Consider the following 23,239-nt stretch of genomic DNA (forward strand, 5'->3'; position numbering starts at 1 on the left):
GGGAGAGAGAGAGTGTATAAGCAGGGAGAGAGAGAGAGAGAGAGAGAGAGAGCGAGTGTATAAACACGGAGAGGAGAATGTGCATAAGCAGGGAGAGAGAGAGAGAGAGAGAGAGTATAAGCAGGGGGAGAGAGAGAGTGTGTATAAGCAGGGAGAGAGAGAAAGTGTTTATAAGCAGGGAGAGAGAGAGAGTGTATAAGCAGGGAGAGAGAGAGTGTGCATAAGCAGGGAGAGAGAGAGAGAGTGTGTATAAGCAGGGAGAGAGAGAGAGAGAGAGTGTGTCAGCAGGCAGAGAGAGAGAGTGTGCATAAGCAAGGAAAGAGAGAGTGTGTGTGTAAGCAGGGAGAGAGAGTGTATAAGCAGGGAGAGAGAGAGTGTATAAGCAGGGAGAGAGAGAGAGAGTGTATAAGCAGGGAGAGAGAGAGAGAGAGTGTATAAGCTGGGGGAGAGAGAGAGAGTGTATAAGCTGGGGGAGAGAGAGAGAGAGTGTGTATAAACAGGGAGAGAGAGAGAGAGAGAGTGTGCATAAGCAGGGAGAGAGAGAGAGAGAGAGAGTGTGTATAAGCAGGGGGAGAGAGAAAGTGTTTATAAGCAGGGAGAGAGAGAAAGTGTTTATAAGCAGGGAGAGAGAGAGTGTGCATAAGCAGGGAGAGAGAGAGAGAGAGTGTGTATAAGCAGGGAGAGAGAGAAAGTGTTTATAAGCAGGGAGAGAGTGTGTATAAGCAGGGAGAGAGAGAGTGTGCATAAGCAGGGAGAGAGAGAGAGAGAGTGCATAAGCAGGGGGGGAGAGAGAGAGAGAGAGAGAGAGAGCGCGAGTGTATAAACACGGAGAGGAGAATGTGCATAAGCAGGGAGAGAGAGAGAGAGTGTATAAGCAGGGAGAGAGAGAGATAGAGTGCATAAGCAGGGGGAGAGAGAGAGAGAGCGAGTGTATAAGCAGGGAGAGAGAGAGAGTGGATAAGCAGGGAGAGAGAGAGAGAGAGAGTGCATAAGCAGGGGGAGAGAGAGAGAGAGAGAGAGAGAGAGCGAGTGTATAAACACGGAGAGGAGAATGTGCATAAGCAGGGAGAGAGAGAGAGAGAGAGAGAAAGTGTTTATAAGCAGGGAGAGAGAGAGTGTATAAGCAGGGAGAGAGTGTGCATAAGCAGGGAGAGAGAGAGAGAGAGAGAGAGAGCAAGTGTATAAACACGGAGAGGAGAATGTGCATAAGCAGGGAGAGAGAGAGAGAGAGAGTGTATAAGCAGGGGGAGAGAGAGAGTGTGTATAAGCAGGGGGAGAGAGAGAGTGTGTATAAGCAGGGAGAGAGAGAAAGTGTTTATAAGCAGGGAGAGAGAGAGAGAGAGAGAGAGTGTATAAGCAGGGGGAGAGAGAGAGTGTGTATAAGCAGGGAGAGAGAGAAAGTGTTTATAAGCAGGGAGAGAGAGAGTGTGCATAAGCAGGGAGAGAGAGAGTGTGTATAAGCAGGGGGAGAGAGAGAGAGAGAGTGTATAAGCAGGGAGAGAGAGTGAGAGTATGTATAACCAGGGAGAGAGAGATTGTGCATATACAGGGAGAGAGAGAGAGAGAGAGAGAGAGTGTGTATAAGCAGGGAGAGAGAGAGTGTGTATAAACAGGGAGAGAGAGAGAGAGTGTATAAGCAGGGAGAGAGAGAGAGAGAGTGTATAAGCAGGGAGAGAGAGAGAGAGAGTGTGTATAAACAGGGAGAGAGAGAGAGTGTATAAGCAGGGAGAGAGAGAGAGTGTGCATAAACAGTAGAGAGAGTGTGCATAAACAGGGAGAGAGAAAGAGAGAGTGTGTATAAGCAGGGAGAGAGAGAGAGAGTGTGTATAAACAGGGACACAGAGAGAGTGTATAAGCAGGGAGAGAGAGAGTGTATAAGCAGGGGGAGAGAGAGAGAGTGTATAAGTAGGGAGACAGAGAGAGAGAGTGTATAAGCAGGGAGACAGAGAGAGAGAGAGAGAGTGTATAAGCAGGGAGAGAGAGAGTGTATAAGCAGGGGGAGAGAGAGAGAGTATAAGTAGGGAGACAGAGAGAGAGAGAGAGAGAGAGTGTGTGTATAAGCAGGGAGAGAGAGAGTGTATAAGCAGGGGGAGAGAGAGAGAGTATAAGTAGGGAGACAGAGAGAGAGAGAGAGAGAGAGAGAGTATAAGCAGGGAGAGAGAGAGTGTGTATAAGCAGGGGGAGAGAGAGAGAGTGTATAAGCTGGGGGAGAGAGAGAGAGAGAGTGTGTATAAGCAGGGGGAGAGAGAGAGAGTGTATAAGCTGGGGGAGAGAGAGAGAGAGAAAGAGAGTATAAGCAGGGAGAGAGGGAGTGTTTGAGCAGGGAGAGAGAGAGAGAGAGTGTATAAGTAGGGAGACAGAGAGAGAGAGAGTGTATAAGCAGGGGGAGAGAGAGAGAGTATAAGTAGGGAGACAGAGAGAGAGAGAGAGAGAGTGTGCATAAGCAGGGAGAGAGAGAGAGTGTGTGTATAAGCAGGGAGAGAGAGAGAGAGAGTGTATAAGTAGGGAGACAGAGAGAGAGAGAGAGTGTATAAGCAGGGGGAGAGAGAGAGAGTATAAGTAGGGAGACAGAGAGAGAGAGAGAGAGAGTGTATAAGCAGGGAGAGAGAGAGTGTGTATAAGCAGGGGGAGAGAGAGAGAGAGTGTATAAGTAGGGAGAGAGAGAGAGAGAGAGAGAGAGAGAGAGTTTATAAGCAGGGAGAGAGAGACAGAGTGTATAAGCAGGGGGAGAGAGAGAGAGTGTATAAGCTGGGGGAAGAGAGAGAGAGTGTGTATAAACAGGGACACAGAGAGAGTGTATAAGCAGGGAGAGAGAGAGAGAGAGAGAGAGAGTGTGTATAAACAGGGACACAGAGAGAGTGTATAAGCAGGGAGAGAGAGAGAGAGAGTGTATAAGTAGGGAGACAGAGAGAGAGAGAGTGAGAGAGAGTATAAGCAGGGAGAGAGGGAGTGTTTAAGCAGGGAGAGAGAGAGAGTGTATAAACAGGGAGAGAGAGAGAGCGTGTATAAGCAGGGAGAGAGAGAGAGAGTGTATAAGTAGGGAGACAGAGAGAGAGAGAGTGAGAGAGAGTATAAGCAGGGAGAGAGGGAGTGTTTAAGCAGGGAGAGAGAGAGAGTGTATAAACAGGGAGAGAGAGAGAGCGTGTATAAGCAGGGAGAGAGAGTGTGTGGATAAGCAGGGAGAGAGAGAGAGAGAGAGTGCATAAGCAGGGGGAGAGAGAGAGAGAGAGAGAGAGAGAGCGAGTGTATAAACACGGAGAGGAGAATGTGCATAAGCAGGGAGAGAGAGAGAGAGAGAGAGAAAGTGTTTATAAGCAGAGAGAGAGAGAGTGTATAAGCAGGGAGAGAGTGTGCATAAGCAGGGAGAGAGAGAGAGAGAGAGAGAGAGCGAGTGTATAAACACGGAGAGGAGAATGTGCATAAGCAGGGAGAGAGAGAGAGAGAGAGTGTATAAGCAGGGGGAGAGAGAGAGTGTGTATAAGCAGGGGGAGAGAGAGAGTGTGTATAAGCAGGGGGAGAGAGAGAGTGTGTATAAGCAGGGAGAGAGAGAAAGTGTTTATAAGCAGGGAGAGAGAGAGAGAGAGAGAGAGTGTATAAGCAGGGGGAGAGAGAGAGTGTGTATAAGCAGGGAGAGAGAGAAAGTGTTTATAAGCAGGGAGAGAGAGAGTGTGCATAAGCAGGGAGAGAGAGAGAGAGAGAGTGTGTATAAGCAGGGGGAGAGAGAGAGAGAGAGTGTATAAGCAGGGAGAGAGAGTGAGAGTATGTATAACCAGGGAGAGAGAGATTGTGCATATACAGGGAGAGAGAGAGAGAGAGAGAGAGTGTGTATAAGCAGGGAGAGAGAGAGTGTGTATAAACAGGGAGAGAGAGAGAGAGTGTATAAGCAGGGAGAGAGAGAGAGAGAGTGTATAAGCAGGGAGAGAGAGAGAGAGAGTGTGTATAAACAGGGAGAGAGAGAGAGTGTATAAGCAGGGAGAGAGAGAGAGAGTGTATAAGCAGGGAGAGAGAGAGAGTGTATAAGCAGGGAGAGAGAGAGAGAGAGTGTGTATAAACAGGGAGAGAGAGAGAGTGTATAAGCAGGGAGAAAGAGAGTGTATAAGCAGGGAGAGAGAAAGAGAGAGTGTGTATAAGCAGGGAGAGAGAGAGTGTGTATAAGCAGGGAGAGAGAGAGAGTGTATAAGCAGGGAGAGAGAGAGAGTGTATAAGCTGGGGGAGAGAGAGAGTGTATAAGCAGGGAGAGAGAGAGAGAGAGAGTATGTATAACCAGGGAGAGAGAGATTGTGCATATACAGGGAGAGAGTGTGCATAAACAGGGAGAGAGAGAGAGAGTGTGCATAAGCAGGGAGAGAGAGAGAGAGAGTGTGTGTGTATAAGCAGGGAGAGAGAGAGTGTGTATAAGCAGGGAGAGAGAGAGAGAGTGTATAAGCAGGGAGAGAGAGAGAGAGTATGTATAACCAGGGAGAGAGAGATTGTGCATATACAGGGAGAGAGTGTGCATAAACAGGGAGAGAGCGAGAGAGTGTGCATAAGCAGGGAGAGAGAGAGTGTATAAGCAGGGAGAGAGAGAGAGAGTGTGTATAAACAGGGAGAGAGAGAGAGTGTATAAGCAGGGAGAGAGAGAGAGTGTATAAGCAGGGTGGGAGAGAGAGAGAGTGTGTATAAGCAGGGAGAGAGAGAGAGTGTATAAGCAGGGAGAGAGAAAGAGAGAGTGTGTATAAGCAGGGAGAGAGAGAGAGAGTGTGTATAAACAGGGAGAGAGAGAGTGTGTATAAGCAGGGAGAGAGAGAGAGTGTATAAGCAGGGAGAGAGAGAGAGTGTATAAGCAGGGAGAGAGAGAGAGTGTATAAGCAGGGAGAGAGAGAGAGAGAGAGTATGTATAACCAGGGAGAGAGAGATTGTGCATATACAGGGAGAGAGTGTGCATAAACAGGGAGAGAGAGAGAGAGTGTGCATAAGCAGGGAGAGAGAGAGAGAGAGTGTGTGTGTATAAGCAGGGAGAGAGAGAGTGTGTATAAGCAGGGAGAGAGAGAGAGAGTGTATAAGCAGGGAGAGAGAGAGAGAGTATGTATAACCAGGGAGAGAGAGATTGTGCATATACAGGGAGAGAGTGTGCATAAACAGGGAGAGAGCGAGAGAGTGTGCATAAGCAGGGAGAGAGAGAGTGTATAAGCAGGGAGAGAGAGAGAGAGTGTGCATAAACAGGGAGAGAGCGAGAGAGTGTGCATAAGCAGGGAGAGAGAGAGTGTATAAGCAGGGAGAGAGAGAGAGAGTGTGTATAAACAGGGAGAGAGAGAGAGTGTATAAGCAGGGAGAGAGAGAGAGTGTATAAGCAGGGTGGGAGAGAGAGAGAGTGTGTATAAACAGGGAGAGAGAGAGAGTGTATAAGCAGGGAGAGAGAGAGTGTGTGCATAAACAGGGAGAGAGAAAGAGAGAGTGTGAAAAAGCAGGGAGAGAGAGAGAGAGTGTGCATAAACAGGGAGAGAGAGTGTGCATAAACAGGGAGAGAGAAAGAGAGAGTGTGAAAAAGCAGGGAGAGAGAGAGAGAGTGTGCATAAACAGGGAGAGAGAGTGTGCATAAACAGGGAGAGAGAGATTGTGCATAAACAGGGAGAGAGTGTATAAGCAGGGAGAGAGAGAGAGAGAGAGAGAGAGTGTATAAGCAGGGAGACAGAGAGAGAGAGAGAGAGAGAGTGTATAAGCAGGGAGAGAGAGTGAGTGTGTATAAGCAGGGAGAGAGAGAGAGTTTGTATAAACAGGGAGAGAGAGAGTGTATAAGCAGGGTGAGAGAGAGAGAGAGTGCATAAGCAGGGAGAGAGAGAGAGAGAGAGAGTGTGTATAACCAGGGAGAGAGCGAGAGAGTGTGCATAAGCAGGGAGAGAGAGAGAGAGAGAGAGTGTATAAGCAGGGAGACAGAGAGAGAGAGAGAGAGAGAGAGTGTATAAGCAGGGAGAGAGAGAGTGAGTGTGTATAAGCAGGGAGAGAGAGAGAGTTTGTATAAACAGGGAGAGAGAGAGTGTATAAGCAGGGTGAGAGAGAGAGAGAGTGCATAAGCAGGGAGAGAGAGAGAGAGAGAGAGAGAGAGAGAGAGTGTGTATAACCAGGGAGAGAGCGAGAGAGTGTGCATAAGCAGGGAGAGAGAGAGAGAGAGAGAGTGTGTATAACCAGGGAGAGAGCGAGAGAGTGTGCATAAGCAGGGAGAGAGAGAGAGAGAGAGAGAGAGTGTGTATAAACAGGGAGAGAGAGAGAGAGTGTATAAGCAGGGAGAGAGAGAGTGTATAAGCAGGGGGAGAGAGAGAGAGAGTGTATAAGCAGGGAGAGAGAGAGAGTGTGCATAAACAGGGAGAGAGAGTGTGCATAAACAGGGAGAGAGAAAGAGAGAGAGTGTATAAGCAGGGAGAGAGAGAGTGTATAAGCAGGGGGAGAGAGAGAGAGAGAGTGTATAAGCAGGGAGAGAGAGAGAGTGTGCATAAACAGGGAGAGAGAGTGTGCATAAACAGGGAGAGAGAAAGAGAGAGTGTGTATAAGCAGGGAGAGAGAGAGTGTGTATAAACAGGGGGAGAGAGAGAGTGTATAAGCAGGGAGAGAGAGAGTGTGCATAAACAGGGAGAGAGAGAGTGTATAAGCAGGGAGGGAGGGAGGGAGGGAGAGAGAGAGAGAGAGAGAGAGAGAGTGTGTATAACCAGGGAGAGAGAGATTGTGCATAAACAGGGAGAGAGTGTATAAGCAGGGAGACAGAGAGAGAGAGAGAGAGAGTGTATAAGCAGGGAGAGAGAGAGTGAGTGTGTATAAGCAGGGAGAGAGAGAGAGTTTGTATAAACAGGGAGAGAGAGAGTGTATAAGCAGGGAGAGAGAGAGAGAGAGAGAGAGAGTGCATAAGCAGGGAGAGAGAGAGAGAGAGAGAGTGTGTATAACCAGGGAGAGAGCGAGAGAGTGTGCATAAGCAGGGAGAGAGAGAGAGAGAGTGTGTATAAGCAGGGAGAGAGAGAGAGAGTGTGTATAAACAGGGAGAGAGAGAGAGAGAGTGTGTATTCGCAGGGAGAGAGAGAGAGAGTGCATAAGCAGGGAGAGAGAGAGAGAGAGAGTGTGTATAACCAGGGAGAGAGCGAGAGAGTGTGCATAAGCAGGGAGAGAGAGAGAGAGAGTGTGTATAAGCAGGGAGAGAGAGAGAGAGTGTGTATAAACAGGGAGAGAGAGAGAGAGAGTGTGTATAAGCAGGGAGAGAGAGAGTGTATAAGCAGGGGGAGAGAGAGAGAGAGAGAGTGCATAAGCAGAGAGAGAGAGAGAGTGTGTATAAGCAGGGAGAGAGAGAGAGAGTGTGTATAAGCAGGGAGAGAGAGAGAGAGAGAGAGTGTATAAACAGGGAGAGAGAGAGAGAGAGTGTATAAGCAGGGAGAGAGAGAGTGTATAAGCAGGGAGAGAGAGAGTGTATAAGCAGGGAGAGAGAGAGTGTATAAGCAGGGGGAGAGAGAGAGAGTGTGTATAAGCAGGGAGAGAGAGAGAGAGAGAGTGTGCATAAGCAGGGAGAGAGAGAGAGAGAGAGAGAGAGAGAGGAGGGACGATGGGGGCGAGAGAGAGGAGGGACAATGGGGAAACAGAATGAGAGGAGGGAGGACAGGGGGAGAGAGAGAGGAGGGACAATGGGGGGGAGAGTGAGAGGAGGGTTGATTGGGGGAGAGAGAGAGAGGAGGGACAATGGGGAAACAGAGAGAGAGGAGGGAGGACAGGGGGAGAGAGAGAGGAGGGACAATGGGGGGGGAGAGTGAGAGGTGGGATGATTGGGGGAGAGAGAGAGGAGGGACGATGGGGGGGAGAGAGAGAGGAGGGACAATGGGGGAGAGAGAGAGAGGAGGGACGATTGGGGAGACAGAGATAGAGGAGGCACGATGGGGGGAGAGAGAGGAGGGATGAATAGGGGGAGAGAGAGAGGAGGGACGATGGGGGGGAGAGAGGAGGGACAATAGGGAAACAGAGAGAGAGGAGGGACGATGGGGGAGAGAGAGAGAGAGAGAGGAGGGACGATGAGGGGGAGAGAGAGGAGGGATGGATGAGGGGGAGAGAGAGGAGGGATGAATGGGGGGGAGAGAGAGAGAGGAGGGACGATGGGGGGAGAGAGAGAGAGGAGGGACGATGGGGGGGGGAGAGAGAGAGAGAGGAGGGACGATGGGGGAGGAGAGAGAGAGAGGAGGGACGATGGGGGGGAGAGTGTGAGGAGGGATGATGGGGGGAGAGGGAGGAGGGATGATGTGGGGAGAGGGAGGAGGGACAATGGGGGGGAGAGAGGAGGGACGATGGGGGGGAGAGATGGAAGGAAAATGGGGGGGAGAGAGGAGGGATGATGGGGGGGAGAGAGAGGAAGGACGATGGGGGGGAAAGAGAGAGAGGAGGGACGATGGAGGGGAGAGAGAGGAGGGACGATGGGGTGGAGAGAGAGGAGGGACGATGGTGGGGGGAGAGAGAGAGAGAGGAGGGCGACGGGGGAGAGAGAGAGGAGGGACAATGGGGGGAGAGAGAGAGAGGAGGGACGATGGGGGGGGAGAATGTGAGGAGGGACGAATAGGGGGAGAGAGAAAAAGAGGAAGGACGATGGGGGGGAGAGAGAGGAGGGAAATGGGGGGCGAGAGTGAGAGGAGGGACGTTGGGGGGGGGAGAGAGAGGAGGGCCGATGGGGGGGAGAGAGGAGGGACAATGGGGGGGAGAGAGGAGGGACGATGGGGGGGAGAGAGGAGGGACGATGGGGGGAGAGAGAGAGGAAGGATGATGGGGGGAGAGAGAGGAGCGACGATGAGGGGGGAAAGAGACAGGAGGGACGATGGGGAAGAGAGAGGAGGAACGATGGGGGGCAGAGAGAGGGATGATGGGGGGGGAGAGAGGAGGGACGATGGGGGGGGAGAGAGGAGGGACGATGGGGGAGAGAGAGGAAGGACGATTGGGGGGAGAGAGAGAGAGAGAGGAGGGACGATGGGGGGGGAGAGAGGAGGGACGATTGGGGGGGGGTAGAGAGAGGAGGGACGATGGTGGGGAGAGAGAGAGGAGGGACGATGGGGGGGGAGAGAGAGGAGGGACGATTGGGGGGGGGTAGAGAGAGGAGGGACGATGGGGGGGGGGAGAGAGAGGAGGGACGATGGGGTGGAGAGAGAGGAGGGATGATGGGGGGGAGAGAGAGGAGGGACGATGGTGGGGGGAGAGAGAGAGAGGAGGGACGATGGGGGGGGAGAGAGAGGAGGGACGATGGGGGGGGAAGAGAGAGGAGGGACGATGGGGGGGGAGAGAGAGAGAGGAAGGACAATGGGGGTGAGAGAGAGAGGAGGGATGATGGGGGGGGAGAGAGAGAGAGGAGGGATGATGGGGGGAGAGTGTGAGGAAGGACGATGGGGGGGAGAGAGAGGAGGGACGATGGGGGGGAGAGGGAGGAGGGACAATTGGGGGGGAGAGAGAGGAGGGACGATTGGGGGGGGGAGAGAGAGGAGGGACGATTGGGGGGGGAGAGAGAGGAGGGACGATGGGGGGGGGAGAGAGAGGAGGGACGATGGGGGGGAGAGAGAGGAGGGACGATGGGGGGGAGAGAGAGGAGGGACGATGGGGGGGGAGAGAGAGGAGGGACGATGGGGGGGAGAGAGAGAGAGGAAGGACAATGGGGGTGAGAGAGAGAGGAGGGATGATGGGGGGAAGAGACAGGGGAGGGACGATGGGGGAGAGAGAGAGGAGGGACGTTGGGGGGGAGAGAGAGAGAGGAGGGATGATGGGGGGAGAGTGTGAGGAAGGACGATGGGGGGGGAGAGAGAGGAGGGACGATGGGGGGGAGAGGGAGGAGGGACAATGGGGGTGAAAGAGGAGAGACAATGGGGGGGAGAGAGGAGGGACGATGGGGGGGAAGAGAGGAGGGACGATGGGGGGGAAGAGAGGAGGGACGATGGGGGGGAAGAGAGGAGGGACGATGGGGTTGGAGAGAGAGAGGAAGGATGATTGGGGGGGGAGAGAGAGAGAGGAGGGACGATGGGGGGGAGAGAGAGAGGAGGGACGATGGGGGGGAGAGAGGAGGGACGATGGGGGGTGGAGAGAGGAGGGACGATGGGGGAGAGAGAGAGGAGGGACGATTGGGGGGAGCGAGAGAAAGAGGAGGGATGATGGGGGATGGAGAGATAGAGAGGAAGGACGATGGGGGGGAGAGAGAGAGGAGGGACGATGGGGGGGAGAGAGAGAGAGGAGGGACGATGGGGGGGAGAGAGAGAGGAGGGACAATGGGGGGGAGAGTGAGAGGAGGGACGATTGGGGGAGAGAGAGAGAGGAGGGACGATGGGGGGGAGAGAGAGGAGGGACGATTGGGGGAGCGAGAGAAAGAGGAGGGTCGATGGGGGGGAGAGAGAGAGAGAGAGGAGGGACGATGGGAGGGAGAGAGGAGGGACGATGGGGGGTGGAGAGAGAGAGGAAGGACGATGGGGGGGAGAGAGAGAGAGGAAGGATGATGGGGGGAAGAGACGGGGAGGGACGATGGGGAGGAGAGAGAGAGAGAGAGGAGGGACGATGGGGGGAGAGAGAGAGAGAGGAGGGACGATGGGGAGAGAGAGAGAGGAGGGACGATGGGGGGAGAGTGAGAGGAGGGCCGATGGTGGGGAGAGAGAGAGAGAGGAGGGACGATGGAGGGGGAGAGAGAGGAGGGACGATGGGGGGGGAGAGAGAGAGGAGGGACGATGGTGGGGAGAGAGAGAGAGGAGGGACGATGGGGGGAGAGAGAGAGAAAGAGGAGGGACGATGGGGGGAGAGAGAGAGAGGAAGGATGATGGGGGGAGAGAGAGAGAGAGAGAGGAGGGACATGGGGGGGGGGAGAGAGAGGAGGGACGATGGGGGGGAGAGAGAGAGGAGGGATGATGGGGGTGAGAGTGAGAGGAGAGACGATGGGGTGAGAGAGTGGAGGGACGATGGGGGGAGATTGAGAGGAGGGACGATGGGGGCAGAGAGAGAGAGAGAGAGAGAGGAGGGACGATGGGGGGAGAGAGAGAGAGAGAGAGAGAAGTGACGATGGGGGAGGCTGGGGGACAGTGAGAGAGAGGGACCATGGGGAGCGAGAGAGGAGGGGGGAACGATGTGGGGTGTGAGAGGGAGGAAGGACCATGTCTCTCTCAGACACCCTGGAATGACGTACAGAACAGGAAAGAGCAAATAGAGAAACCCTTTCCCACTCAGATGGGAGTCTCGGGAACGAGGGGGCACACTCAGTATTGGGCCCAGCCCGCTCAGGAGAGATGTTAGGGACCAATCCTCGCACACAAAGGCCAGTTTTCAAAATCGGAGGCTGAGGAGCTTCAGATCAGTGAGGAAATGAAGGCCAAAGGCAGGGTGACGGAGGTAGGCCGCAGGTCAGCCACTATGTGGTGGGACAGGCTCGAGGGGGTGAATGGTTTACTCCACTTGCCCAACACAGCTCAACAAAGAGGCAGGCCTTCTCTGAGTGACAGCACCGGGGCTCAGGGAACTAGAGGGGGCACTGGGGCCCACACAGGCCTGACTCCTCAGGCCCCAGGCTTCCTGCAGCCTGGCCTGAGGCTCACACAGGCCGGGGGAAACAAACTCCAGGCTGACGTCAAACCGCTGGGCCTGACTGCACGGCGACACATGGCCCACTTCAGGATGAGCAAGGCGCCACCTCAATGCAAAGTTCATCCTGCCGCCAGGGAGGTGCAGGTAACAGTGGTCGGACGAGCGACCCCACCGTGGAGGCTGGGGGAACGGACATTTGAACAAATAAAACCAACCAGTGGGACTGAGAGACCGGGATGCGGTTGGTCGTCGGGAAAACCTATCCGATTAGCTGGTGCCCCGTGCCGGGAAGGAATCTGCTGCCCTCACCCGGGTCTACCCTACACCTGACGCCACACAGCCCTCTGATACAGGCCTGGAGAGCCACTCGGTTCAAGGGGCAACTAGGGGTGGGCAGCAGAAGTGGGTCTCGTCCCAGCCGCGCCCTGGGGGGACAGGATAAAACCCATGAGGAATGGCTCAGCCATCTTACCATGGCCTGTTCGATCTTGTTGTCGATGGCAACCATGCTGCTGCTGGAACCACTGTGGGTGGGGGTGGGGGTGGGGGTGTGGGGGTGGGGGTGGGGGTGGGGGTGGGGGTGGAGGGGGAAGAGAGACAAGAAACAGGGACACGTCAGTGGGAGCAGAACAGAACAGGACACACACCAGGGAGAGGGGAGCTGGAAACCTACCCCCTTTACACACACAGATACTCACACAGACACACACACACAGGCACACGGACACACACAGATACACACACACACACGCACACAGACACACATACACAGAAACACGCACAGACACACGGACACACACACAGGCACACGGACACACACACGCACACAGACACACATACACAGGCACACGGACACACACAGATACACACACACACACGCACACAGACACACATACACAGAAACACGCACAGACACACGGACACACACACAGACACACACACACAGATACACACACACACACACGGACACACACACACACGGACACACACACACACGGACACACACACACACGGACACGGACACACGTACACGGACACACACACACACAGATATTAGACTTCTGAATTGACCTCTCAGATTTTAATTTTAATGTTGATCTAGCTCTCTGTGCACCTTCTCTGCAGCTGTAACATTGTATTCCTCGCTCTGTTCTATCACCCTAATACACTCTGTATGGTATGAGCTGCCTGTACTGCACACAGAACCAAGCCTTTCCCTGTACCTAGGTACATGGGACAACGATAAATCAAATCCAAGTTACTTAGTGCTTTGAGCACTGGGTTAGCCAAGTCCCACGGCCGTTCATCCCCCCCTCCAACTGAACACAAGCCACCACCATTGTACAATGGGACAGATCCACTTTGTGGGCAGTCTGGAAATAGGCGATGGGCGCTCATGAGTCCGGGGGGGGGGGGGGGGGTCCAGCAGATTTCCACCACCTGGACAGTGGTGAGAATGTAGACCTGGCAGGCAGAGGGGGTGATGCTGAGGGCTGAAGGTACTGACGGATCCCAGGGGAGGCGGAGAAGGGGGGGGGAAGGGAAGGAACGGCACAGTCCGTTAGCAGGGTGATGGAGGAGGCCCGTGTGGACACTCAATAAGCCTGGGTTCCAAGCTGGGAACATTTTGGACTCTGGGGAGGACCGATTCCATCAACAAGGTCTGCTGTCTCTGGAAGTCCTAAGAGTTGTTCAATTGTGGTTTTTTTTTTCCCCCGGTCCCTGACGGGATTTTTCAGCTTGACTGGGAAAAGGAGCAGGTATGGGCTTCAGAGACAGACAGGGAGAGAGCGAGAGACAGAGAGGGAGTGAGAGAGAGAGAGAGAGAGAGAGAGAGAGAAGGAGAGAGCGAGAGAGAGAGAGAGAGAGAAGGAGTGAGAGAGAGACAGAGAGAGAGACAGTGAAGGAGAGAGCGAGAGACAGAGAGGGAGTGAGAGAGACAGAGAGGGAGTGAGAGCGAGAGACAGAGAGGGAGTGAGAGAGAGAGAGACAGAGAGGGAGAGCGCGAGAGACAAGAGAGGGAGAGCGCGAGAGACAGAGAGGGAGTGAGAGAGAGAGACAGAGAGGGAGAGCGCGAGAGACAAGAGAGGGAGAGCGCGAGAGACAGAGAGGGAGTGAGAGAGAGACAGAGAGGGAGTGAGAGAGAGAGAGAGACAGAGAGGAAGTGAGAGAGACAGAGAGAGAGAGCGAGAGACAGAGAGGGAGTGAGAGAGAGACAGAGAGGGAGAGAGCGAGAGACAGAGAGGGAGTGAGAGAGAGAGACAGAGAGGGAGAGAGCGAGAGACAGAGAGGGAGTGAGAGAGAGAGACAGAGAGGGAGTGAGAGAGAGAGACAGAGAGGGAGTGAGAGAGACAGAGAGGGAGTGAGAGATATTAACAGTGAGAGAGCGAGAGCGAGAGACAAGAGAGGGAGAGAGCGAGAGACAGAGAGGGAGTGAGAGAGAGACAGAGAGGCAGTGAGAGAGACAGACAGAGAGTGAGAGACAGACAGACAGAGAGTGAGAGAGCGAGAGCGAGAGACAAGAGAGGGAGGGAGCGAGAGACAGAGAGGGAGTGAGTGAGAGAGAGAGACAGAGAGGGAGTGAGAGACAGACAGAGAGTGAGAGAGCGAGAGACAGAGAAGGAGACAGTGAGAGACAGAGAGGGAGTAAGAGAGAGAGAGAGAGACACAGAGAGGGAGTGAGAGACAGACAGAGAGTGAGAGAGCAAGAGGCAGAGAGGGAGAGAGTGAGAGACAAGAGAGGGAGAGAGCGAGAGACAGAGAGGAAGTGAGAGAGAGAGACAGAGAGGGAGTGAGAGAGACAGAGAGTGAGAGAGCGAGAGACAGAGAAGGAGAGAGTGAGAGACAGAGAAGGAGAGAGTGAGAGACAGAGAGGGAGTAAGAGAGAGAGAGAGACAGAGAGGGAGTGAGAGACAGACAGAGAGTGAGAGAGCAAGAGGCAGAGAGGGAGTGAGAGACAAGAGAGGGAGAGAGCGAGAGACAGAGAGGGAGTGAGAGAGAGAGACAGAGAGGGAGTGAGAGAGACAGACAGAGATTGAGAGAGCGAGAGAATGAGAAGGAGAGAGTGAGAGACAGAGAAGGAGAGAGTGAGAGACAGAGAGGGAGTAAGAGAGAGAGAGAGAGAGAGACAGAGAGGGAGTGAGAGACAGACAGAGAGTGAGAGAGCAAGAGGCAGAGAGGGAGAGAGTGAGAGACAAGAGAGGGAGAGAGCGAGAGACAGAGAGGGAGTGAGAGAGAAAGACAGAGAGTGAGTGAGAGACAGAGAGTGAGAGAGCGAGAGGCAGAGAGGGAGAGAGCGAGAGACAGAGAGGGAGTGAGAGAGAGAGACAGAGAGGGAGTGAGAGACAGACAGAGAGTGAGAGAGCAAGAGGTAGAGAGGGAGAGAGTGAGAGACAAGAGAGGGAGAGAGCGAGAGACAGAGAGGAAGTGAGAGAGAGAGACAGAGAGGGAGTGAGAGAGACAGACAGGGAGTGAGAGACAGACAGAGAGTGAGAGAGCAAGAGGCAGAGAGGGAGAGAGTGAGAGACAAGAGAGGGAGAGAGCGAGAGACAGAGAGAGAGTGAGAGAGAAAGACAGAGAGGGAGTGAGAGAGACAGACAGATAGTGAGTGAGAGACAGAGAGCGAGAGGCAGAGAGGGAGAGAGCGAGAGACAGAGAGTGAGTGAGAGACAGAGAGCGAGAGGCAGAGAGGGAGAGAGCGAGAGACAGAGAGGGAGTGAGAGAGAGAGAGACAGAGAGGGAGTGAGAGACAGAGAGACAGAGAGGGAGAGACAGAGAGGAAGTGAGAGAGACAGACAGAGAGAGAGAGGGAGTGAGAGAGACAGCAAGAGAGACGGAGAGGGAGTGAGTGAGTGAGAGAGGGAGAGAGAGGGACAGAGACAGACAGAGAGGGAGTGAGAGAGACAGACAGAGAGAGCAAGAGACAGAGAGGGGGAGTGAGAAAGACAGAGAGAGAGAGCAAGAGAGATCGAGAGGGAGAGCAAGAGAGACAGACAGAGGGCAAGAGACAGAGGGTGAGAGACAGACAGAGTGAGAGACAGAGAGGGAGTGAGAGACAGAGAGAGCAAGCGACTGACAGAGAGGGAGCGAGAGCCGGAGCAAACAAGAGACAGAGAGGGAGCGCGAGCGAGTGAGAGACAGAGAGAGTGCACGAGTGAGATAGAGAGTGTGAGTGAGAGACAGATAAGGGAGAGCAAGTCAGACAGCGAGAGCACATACGAGACACAGATCAAGAGAGAGAGATAGAGAGAGAGAGGGACAGAGAGAACAAGACAATGTACACAATGGCGTGAAAGTCTCTGGGGACTCCCCCCGTTTTAAAATCCATGCCCCTGTACAGCAGGAAAGTTAGGAGACACTTCTTTGGGTGGTAGAATTGAGGAACTCACTCTTGTGAAAAGGCACGAGGCTGCAGCTCAGTTAGTCATTTCAAATCAGAGATATACTTACTTAGATAAAGCAATAACAAAGGATGTGGACTCAAGGGAGATTGATGCAAGTTCAGATACAGGGCTTGCTGCTGTCCATGTAAAGGTGGTACCACTCCCATAGGAGAAAGTAAGGGAGAGATAGGAGAGCTGACAGGGTGGGCTTACAGGATCTATCCATCCCCTTCTGGGAGAGAACAGACTGACTAAGGAGTCCAACACTGATCAGGCGTAAAACGGAATGAAGCTGAAATTAGATCAGCATGACCTTACTGAAAGGCAGAGGGGTCAAATGGCCAACTCCTAAGTCACATGACCAGGGGAGGACTGGCATTGCCGTCAATGGGACAGTAACTAAAGCCCAGTCACCCTCTCCAGTGCGTGAAAGACACCCCACTGCCTCTCTTTGGCCGGTTCTGCATTTCAGAAGTACTCCACTAACATCCTGAGGCACTATATGAATGAAGTGATGAAATGGAGAAGCCGGTGTTGGACTGGGGTGGACACAGTTAAAAACCACACACCACCAGATTATAGTCCAACAGGTTTATTTGGAAGCACTAGCTTTCGGAGCACTGCTCCACAACCACCTGATGGAGGAGCGTCGCTCTGAAAGCTAGTGCTTCCAATTAAACCTGTTGGACTATAACCTGGTGGTGTGGGATTTGTAATTATATGAACGGAAACTCTCTCTGGCTTTCAGGTTGGTCCACGGCTCCGTGCGTACTGACCTCCCGAGGTGCTAGCACACTTCCAGCTCTGGCCCAGCTCAGACATTTCTCTGTTGCCAGCCCATTTTCCCAGCAGGTTACAGTGTGACTCTGACTGAGCGGGCAAGCGAGTGGTCTGAAATCACAGGGCCAATACTGCTCCCTGATGGGGTTACAAAGGATTCTGCACAAGGCAGCTCTGACTGAGACACTGAGGACTCGGGAGTAGCAAAGGCCCCCATCACTCAGCCTTTTAAAATGGTGCTACGAACAGAACGGCAAGACATGTGCTGTCAGCAGGGTGGGGGCGTTACTCGTAAACGGTGCAGGTAATGGGGACTGGAATCCCACTGCAGCCGTGTAAGGGGGAAATGCTGGTTCAGTTCTGCACATAAATCCAAAAGGTAATGTGTCAGCCTGGGATGATAGTGACCACAAGACTCCTGTGAAAACCCCACCGGGTTCACCAAAATCCTTTAAGGAGGGAAACAGCCACTCTTACCCAGTCTGGCCTACACGTGACTCCAGACCACTGCGGCCCAACTGCCCAGGGAGTCACTTGGCCAGATCTAGAGAGTACTGATGGCTGGGCCCACATATTCAGTGAATGAATTACAGAAAGCAGGTTACACAAGGCAGCGCTGAGAGAGAGAGAGAGAGAGAGAGGGAGGGAGAGAGCGAGCGAGCGCACAGCACAGTGTTCTGCCTTATCTTCCTCAGCTACCCTCCTCAGGCCCCCAATTCCCCTCCCTGTCTCGGCAGCCTCCTCCAGTCCGACTGACCCTGAGAGATCTCGGTTCTGCTCCAGTCCTGGAGTCTTGCCTGGTCTGACTCCCATCACTCCACAGGTAAACAGTCATAGAGATGTACAGCACAGAAAAAGACCCTTTGGTCCAACCCGTCCATGCCGACCAGATATCCCAACCCAATCTAGTTCCACCTGCCAGCACCCGGCCTATACCCCCCCAAACCATTCCTATTCAGTTTAAATGCTGTAATTATACCAGCCCCCACCACTTCCTTTGGCTGCTCATTCCATACACGTACCACCCTCTGCGTAAAAACTTTGTCCCTTAGGTCTCTTATATCTTTCCCCTCCCACCCTAAACCGATGCCCGCTAGTTCTGGACTCACCGATCCCAGGGAAAAGACCTCATCTATTTATCCTATCCATGCCCCTCATGATTTTATAAACCTCTATAAGGTCATCCCTCAGCCTCCGACACTCCAGGGAAAACAGCCCCAGTCTGTTCAGCCTCTCCCTGTAGCTCAAACCCTCCAACCCTGGCAACATCCTGGTAAATTTTTTCTGGACCCTTTCAAGTTTCACAACATCTTCTGTGCTTTGAGCTGCCCGGTCCCCAAGGTCTGGACTCCACACCCACGGCCCCGAAACCAACCCCTCAGACGAATGGGACTGACACCTCCCCGTTTGACGATTGTTAAAGACGCTGTGTGAATCAGCCACCCACCCACCCACACACAGCTGAAGGTGAGGGGGGGGAGGGGGGGGGGGTTAGGCAGCATCACTCGGAGAAGCTCCCACCCCTTCCTGAGCCGACAGGTCCAATGGCCTGGCTCCCATCACTCTTTGGAGGGTTGGCGGTGGGCTCGATGGGCTGAACGGCTTGCTCCCACACTGTGGGGACGCTATGTGTTCTGCTCAGGGGGTGCACACCTTCGCCTCAGGGCGGAGTCAGAAGGCTAGAGGTTCGAGCCCTGCCTCTGAGTGCCATATGAAAGCAGGTTGGCGCTGCCCGCGCTTGGACGGAGGGAATGCTGCACTGTTGTTGGGAGGTGCTAGCGAGACCTCCCCCATCGCTGGGAGGAGCAGCCGGGCTAGTCCCTGACATCTAATCCCTCGCTCCAAAACCTGGTGACCGCCATCTCGCTGCGGGAGGAAACAACCTCCCGGAAACTTCCGGAATATAAACAACTGACCAATTACCTCCTTGCTCTGAAGAACAAAGGCGAGTATTCCACATGCCTTCAGTACCACCTTAGCCAACAGCTCTATGGCATCCTATGATGTGTACGTGGACACACTAATCTCCTCGGATCGTCTCCACTTCCTCCAGCCTGACTATTCACCGTGTAAACCCTTTGCCCTCCCAAAATGCATTGTGTGTAAAAGCAAAGCGAGCTGGGGGGCATTTCTGACCAGACGCAAGGCTATTGCGATTCCCTCGCTATGGAAGCCATTTTGAGGTTAGGCCACAGGCCTCCCTACCCGGGTGTGGGGGGGGGGGGGGAGAGACTCTCTAGAGCGGGAGGATTCTGGGAGATCCGCCCGGATGTGGGACACGGGCATGGCTGGCGAGTGTTGAGTGCCCATCCCTAATTGCCCCCCTGACCAGCTGACGGCCAGCCACCTACTGGCGCGGATCGGCTGGGCTGAATGGCCTCTTTCGGGGCTGGGCCCATTCCGTAACCCCATGCCGGGGTCTAAACATGGGACTTTCATGTGGACATCGGGATGAAGTAACCAGTGCACTGCTGCCCCCCTGAGTTCGGCCTGTACTCACTGCTCCTCAATTACTCCATGTTTCGAAACGTCACTGGGGCCCCGTGACCCACTCTGCTTCTGGTTTGTTTTAAAACAATAATCTGTCTCCACACCCTCTGGCCAGTTCAACAGATCGATCTCGCATTCTCTGGGTAGGCTCGAAGTGGAGGGGGGGGGAGCTCTGTGTTTCGGTGTGATGAAGTAACGCCGTGTGGCACTGTCAGAACCATACAGGGAACCATCTATGAAACTCAGCCACAACTCCCCTCTCCCTCCCTACCTCCCGCACAGCCCTGTCAGTGAGAACGGGGGAGGGGGTGGGGGTGGGGCCTGGATTTCATTTTCTGTCAGCAGGGGGAAGTGTCCCAAAATCGCAGTGAAACCTACAAACGGAAGAGGCCTCAACGAGGGTCACTGGGAGCCTTCAGCATCTGAAGGAGGAGTCTCGTCAACTCGCCCAGCCACAGCTCACAGGATCCCTACAGTGTGGAAACAGGCCATTTGGCCCAACCAGTCCACTTGGACCCATTCCCCTAACACTCTACATGTACCCCTGACGAATGCAGCTAACCCACACATCCCTGAACACTACGGGGCAACTCAGCATGGCCAATCCACCCGAATCTGCACATACAGTCATAGAGATGTACAGCACGAAAACAGACCCTTCGGTCCAACCCGTCCAGGTATCCCAACCCAATCTAGTCCCATTGGCCAGCACCCGGCCCATATCCCTCCAATCCCTTCCTAATCATATACCCATCCAGATGCCTTTTAAATGTTATAACTGTACCAGCCTTCACCACTTCCTCTGGCAGCTCATTCCATACACGTACCACCCTCTGTGTGAAAAAGTTGCCTCTTAGGTCCCTTTTAAATCTTTCTCCTCTCACCCCAAACCCTATACTCTCTAGTTCATCTCTGGATTGTGGGAGGAAACCGGACTCCCAGGGCTTGTTCAGTTGTGGCCTGTGATTGGGTTATCGGCAGAGAATTCCACCCTGGGGGCGGGGTCCCTTGGTGGTCTTATGGTTCTGACCACGATTCTCGGTGTCTCAGCTCTGTGCCGAAGGGTTATGGGTACTCTCTCAGCAGCCTTGCTGATTTGCTGCAGTGCCTCTTGTAGACAGCACCCACTGCTGCCCCTGAGCGTCAGTGGGTGGACACTTATGGATGTGACATCAATCAAACGGGGGCTGCTTTGTCCTGGACGGTGTCGAGCTTCTAACATTGGAGCTGCCCCCATCCAGGGCAAGTGGAGAGTATTCCCTCACCCTCCTGTCTAGTCAAGGAGTTACTCGCTGCAGGATTGCCCCCTTCTGACCTGCTCTCGTAGCCACAGCGTTCACACAGCAAGCCCAGTTCAGTTTTTGGTAAGCAGTAAACCCCAGCAGGTGGACTCTATAAGTCATCCATTCCCCCTTTTGCCCTCTCTGCGGGAGGTAGGAAGTGAAGAGGGAGATGGCACAGGGGCAGGGTGCACATGGACACCCAAGATGGCCGCTGAGTCATCAGTTGGCCAACATGACACCCAGGATGGCCGCTGGATCACAATATGGAGACAGACAGCAGAGCAGATACGGACACTGCCCGTGGCCACCAGATTGCCAGCACAATGCACTCACAACCTCGCTGATTAGTTTAAGGCGGCTGGGGGAGTGAATACACCAGTGTAACAAACACTGTCCCCAAAGTGTTTGGGTCCAGCCAACACCTCTTATAGAAATGCTAACAGTTTGATACAGACTCAACACAAAGTGCTAACAGCCAGAGCTGCAGGAATCGTCCTCCTCAGGACGAGTGATTAGTGCCCATTACTGCAGCAATGGATTTCCACACAGACACTGAAACTGACAATGACCACGTGGAAATTAACAAAGGCTGCGCTGGAACTGACAAAGACTGGATGGAAACCATCAATGATTCTGCAATGATTGCCAGAACCAAACCATGTCACAAAGACAATAATCACATCGCTGACCCATTGTATCATAAGATGGATAAAAGTTTCTTGATGTGTGCTCTGGGTCGAGAGAGGACTCGCAGCTGACCACTCTGCTGTTGGTGTCTTTCTCTCCCCGGGACTTCCTTGTACAATGAACTCTTCATTGAACCCCCAGTTCCGGCTCCGAGACTGGTGTTTTCCCCCACAACAGAAGTGAAATGCTGTTGCACTTTTCTTCAGGTAACTCCACCCCACCTCCCAAGCCTGTTGAGAATGCCCATGTACTTTGCTGAAGGTTTAGCGATGTCACTGCTCAGCTGCACAAACACCAAGGAGTCCCAGAACAGGAGACACCAGCAAGACCACTGGCCAATTTCCTCCCCGCTCTGACTCACAAACACCAAGGTGTGATTGTGTCTAACCCTGCTCCCTGACACAGCACTATCGCTAATGATGCCCTGCTACACCAGTGCCCCTAAACCACAACATGGAGGGCACACAGAAGTATTTCATGCCAACGCTTCCTTCAAATCATCCTCAGAATATCACAGCAAGGCACAACTCAGTGAGTTAGCGCCTCCTCCTGGGTTTACACGGTAGCTCAGTGATTCGGAACCAGGTTCGATTCCACCCACAGGTGACTGTACCAGTGTGGGGTTTGCATGTCTCTTTATTCATGCACAGGATGGGGGTGTCACTGGCTGAACAAGCCCATAATCCTGAATGCAAACTGCCTGCGCAGCTCCCCCCCCCCCCCCCAACCCCCCCAACTGTAAGGAGGGGTCTGCTAGAGGGGGCACCCAGCACCGGTGACACCCGCGTTTCCAAAGGGACAGCAGCAACCTCCCCTAAGCCTGTACGCCACTCCACCTAACCTCAACGCAGACCGCCGAATGCACCGTGGGATCCTGCTGTGCACAGGCGGACTGCTGAGGCTCCCCTGCCAGGATGGGGGCTGCTGGACGAACAGGGGGTGGAGAAAGTTCCGCTCGCTCCGAGAGCCGGAGATTAACTGCGATGGAGTAGCGGCCTGGTCGCAGCACGGAGAGGCGCTACACAAAGGCGGGGCTCTGGGAATGTCGGGCTGGGCAGCTGGGAACCTCAGCGGCACCTTTTACCTGTGGAAGAACAGCAGCAGCGACAGGAGGGTCTTGTCCAGGTTGCGGTTGTAGCCGTGGTTGTGGTGGTTGCTGTTCCTCACCGTGCCGAGGCCACCAGTGTAAGCCTCGGGCCCTTGCTGGCCACGGCGTGGGGACAGGGTCCTCAAGCGGCGCTGCTGCTGGCAGTTGTTGTTGTTGTTGTTGTTGCTGCTGCTGCTACTGCAACAGCTGCCCGAGCGAGCCATGGACATCTCCCGAGCCGACAGCATGATCTAGAGGGGCGGAGCGGCCAGGAGGCTGACACAGGGATTGGCACCCAGTCCTGTTCTCTCCTTCCAGCCCGAGCCCGTGGATTGGCACCTTGTTGGGAGGGGACAGTGAGATACCTGCTCTGTTGATGAGGTACACCTCACTCTGGTGATGGTTTAAAATTACTGGGACAGCTGGGTGCAGGGACACAGAGGACAGGGGGTTGGGAGAACCGTTGGTTTACAACATTGCCATCCTGTTGCCGGGAGCGCGGCATTCCACTGCCTTAATATTCAGAGCCAGTACGGCCCATCTGCCCACATGGCTCACTGTGACTGGTTGGCAGAGAACCCAGCACTCCCACTCCCAGCTCCTGCCCCCGCCTCTGTGCCAAGCCTCTCCCTCCGAACCTTTCACTGCCGCGAGGAACACGGGGAGGACATTCAGCCCTTCACGCCCATTCTGTCTCGTTCCTCCCCTCTCCCTGCCGAGGCTCAGACACCAGCAGGACTGTTCCATCGTGATCGAGAGCTCTGGGAGCTGGAGTGAGGTGGGGGGGGGGGGGGGGGGGAGATACTCAGCAGGGAAACACCTCAGTGGGAGGAACCGAGAACGCACCCAATACCAAGATAATGCAGACGCTGGATGGGAAGAGGCTGGAGTCTCGAGAATTTCAAATGCACACACACTCTCTCACACTCACAGACACAGATACACACACACAACACACACTGTCTCTCAGACAGACACACGCACACTCTCTCACA

At 54.0% G+C, this 23,239-nt stretch overlaps 1 protein-coding gene across 2 annotated transcripts in view; it reads right to left on the bottom strand.

The window, feature by feature from the left end:
- The window catches only part of LOC140492548 (TSC22 domain family protein 4-like), a 108,806-nt gene that overhangs the window by 15,676 nt on the left and 69,891 nt on the right, over window positions 1-23,239 (bottom strand). For both annotated transcript variants that reach the window (XM_072591490.1, XM_072591491.1), the window contains one exon: window positions 12,008-12,059. In XM_072591490.1, coding sequence (XP_072447591.1) covers window positions 12,008-12,059 — 52 coding nt within the window. The remainder of the gene's footprint in view (window positions 1-12,007; window positions 12,060-23,239) is intronic.

The sequence above is a fragment of the Chiloscyllium punctatum genome, chromosome 21 (genome assembly GCF_047496795.1).
Source record: "Chiloscyllium punctatum isolate Juve2018m chromosome 21, sChiPun1.3, whole genome shotgun sequence".
Classification (NCBI taxonomy): Eukaryota; Metazoa; Chordata; class Chondrichthyes; order Orectolobiformes; family Hemiscylliidae; genus Chiloscyllium; species Chiloscyllium punctatum.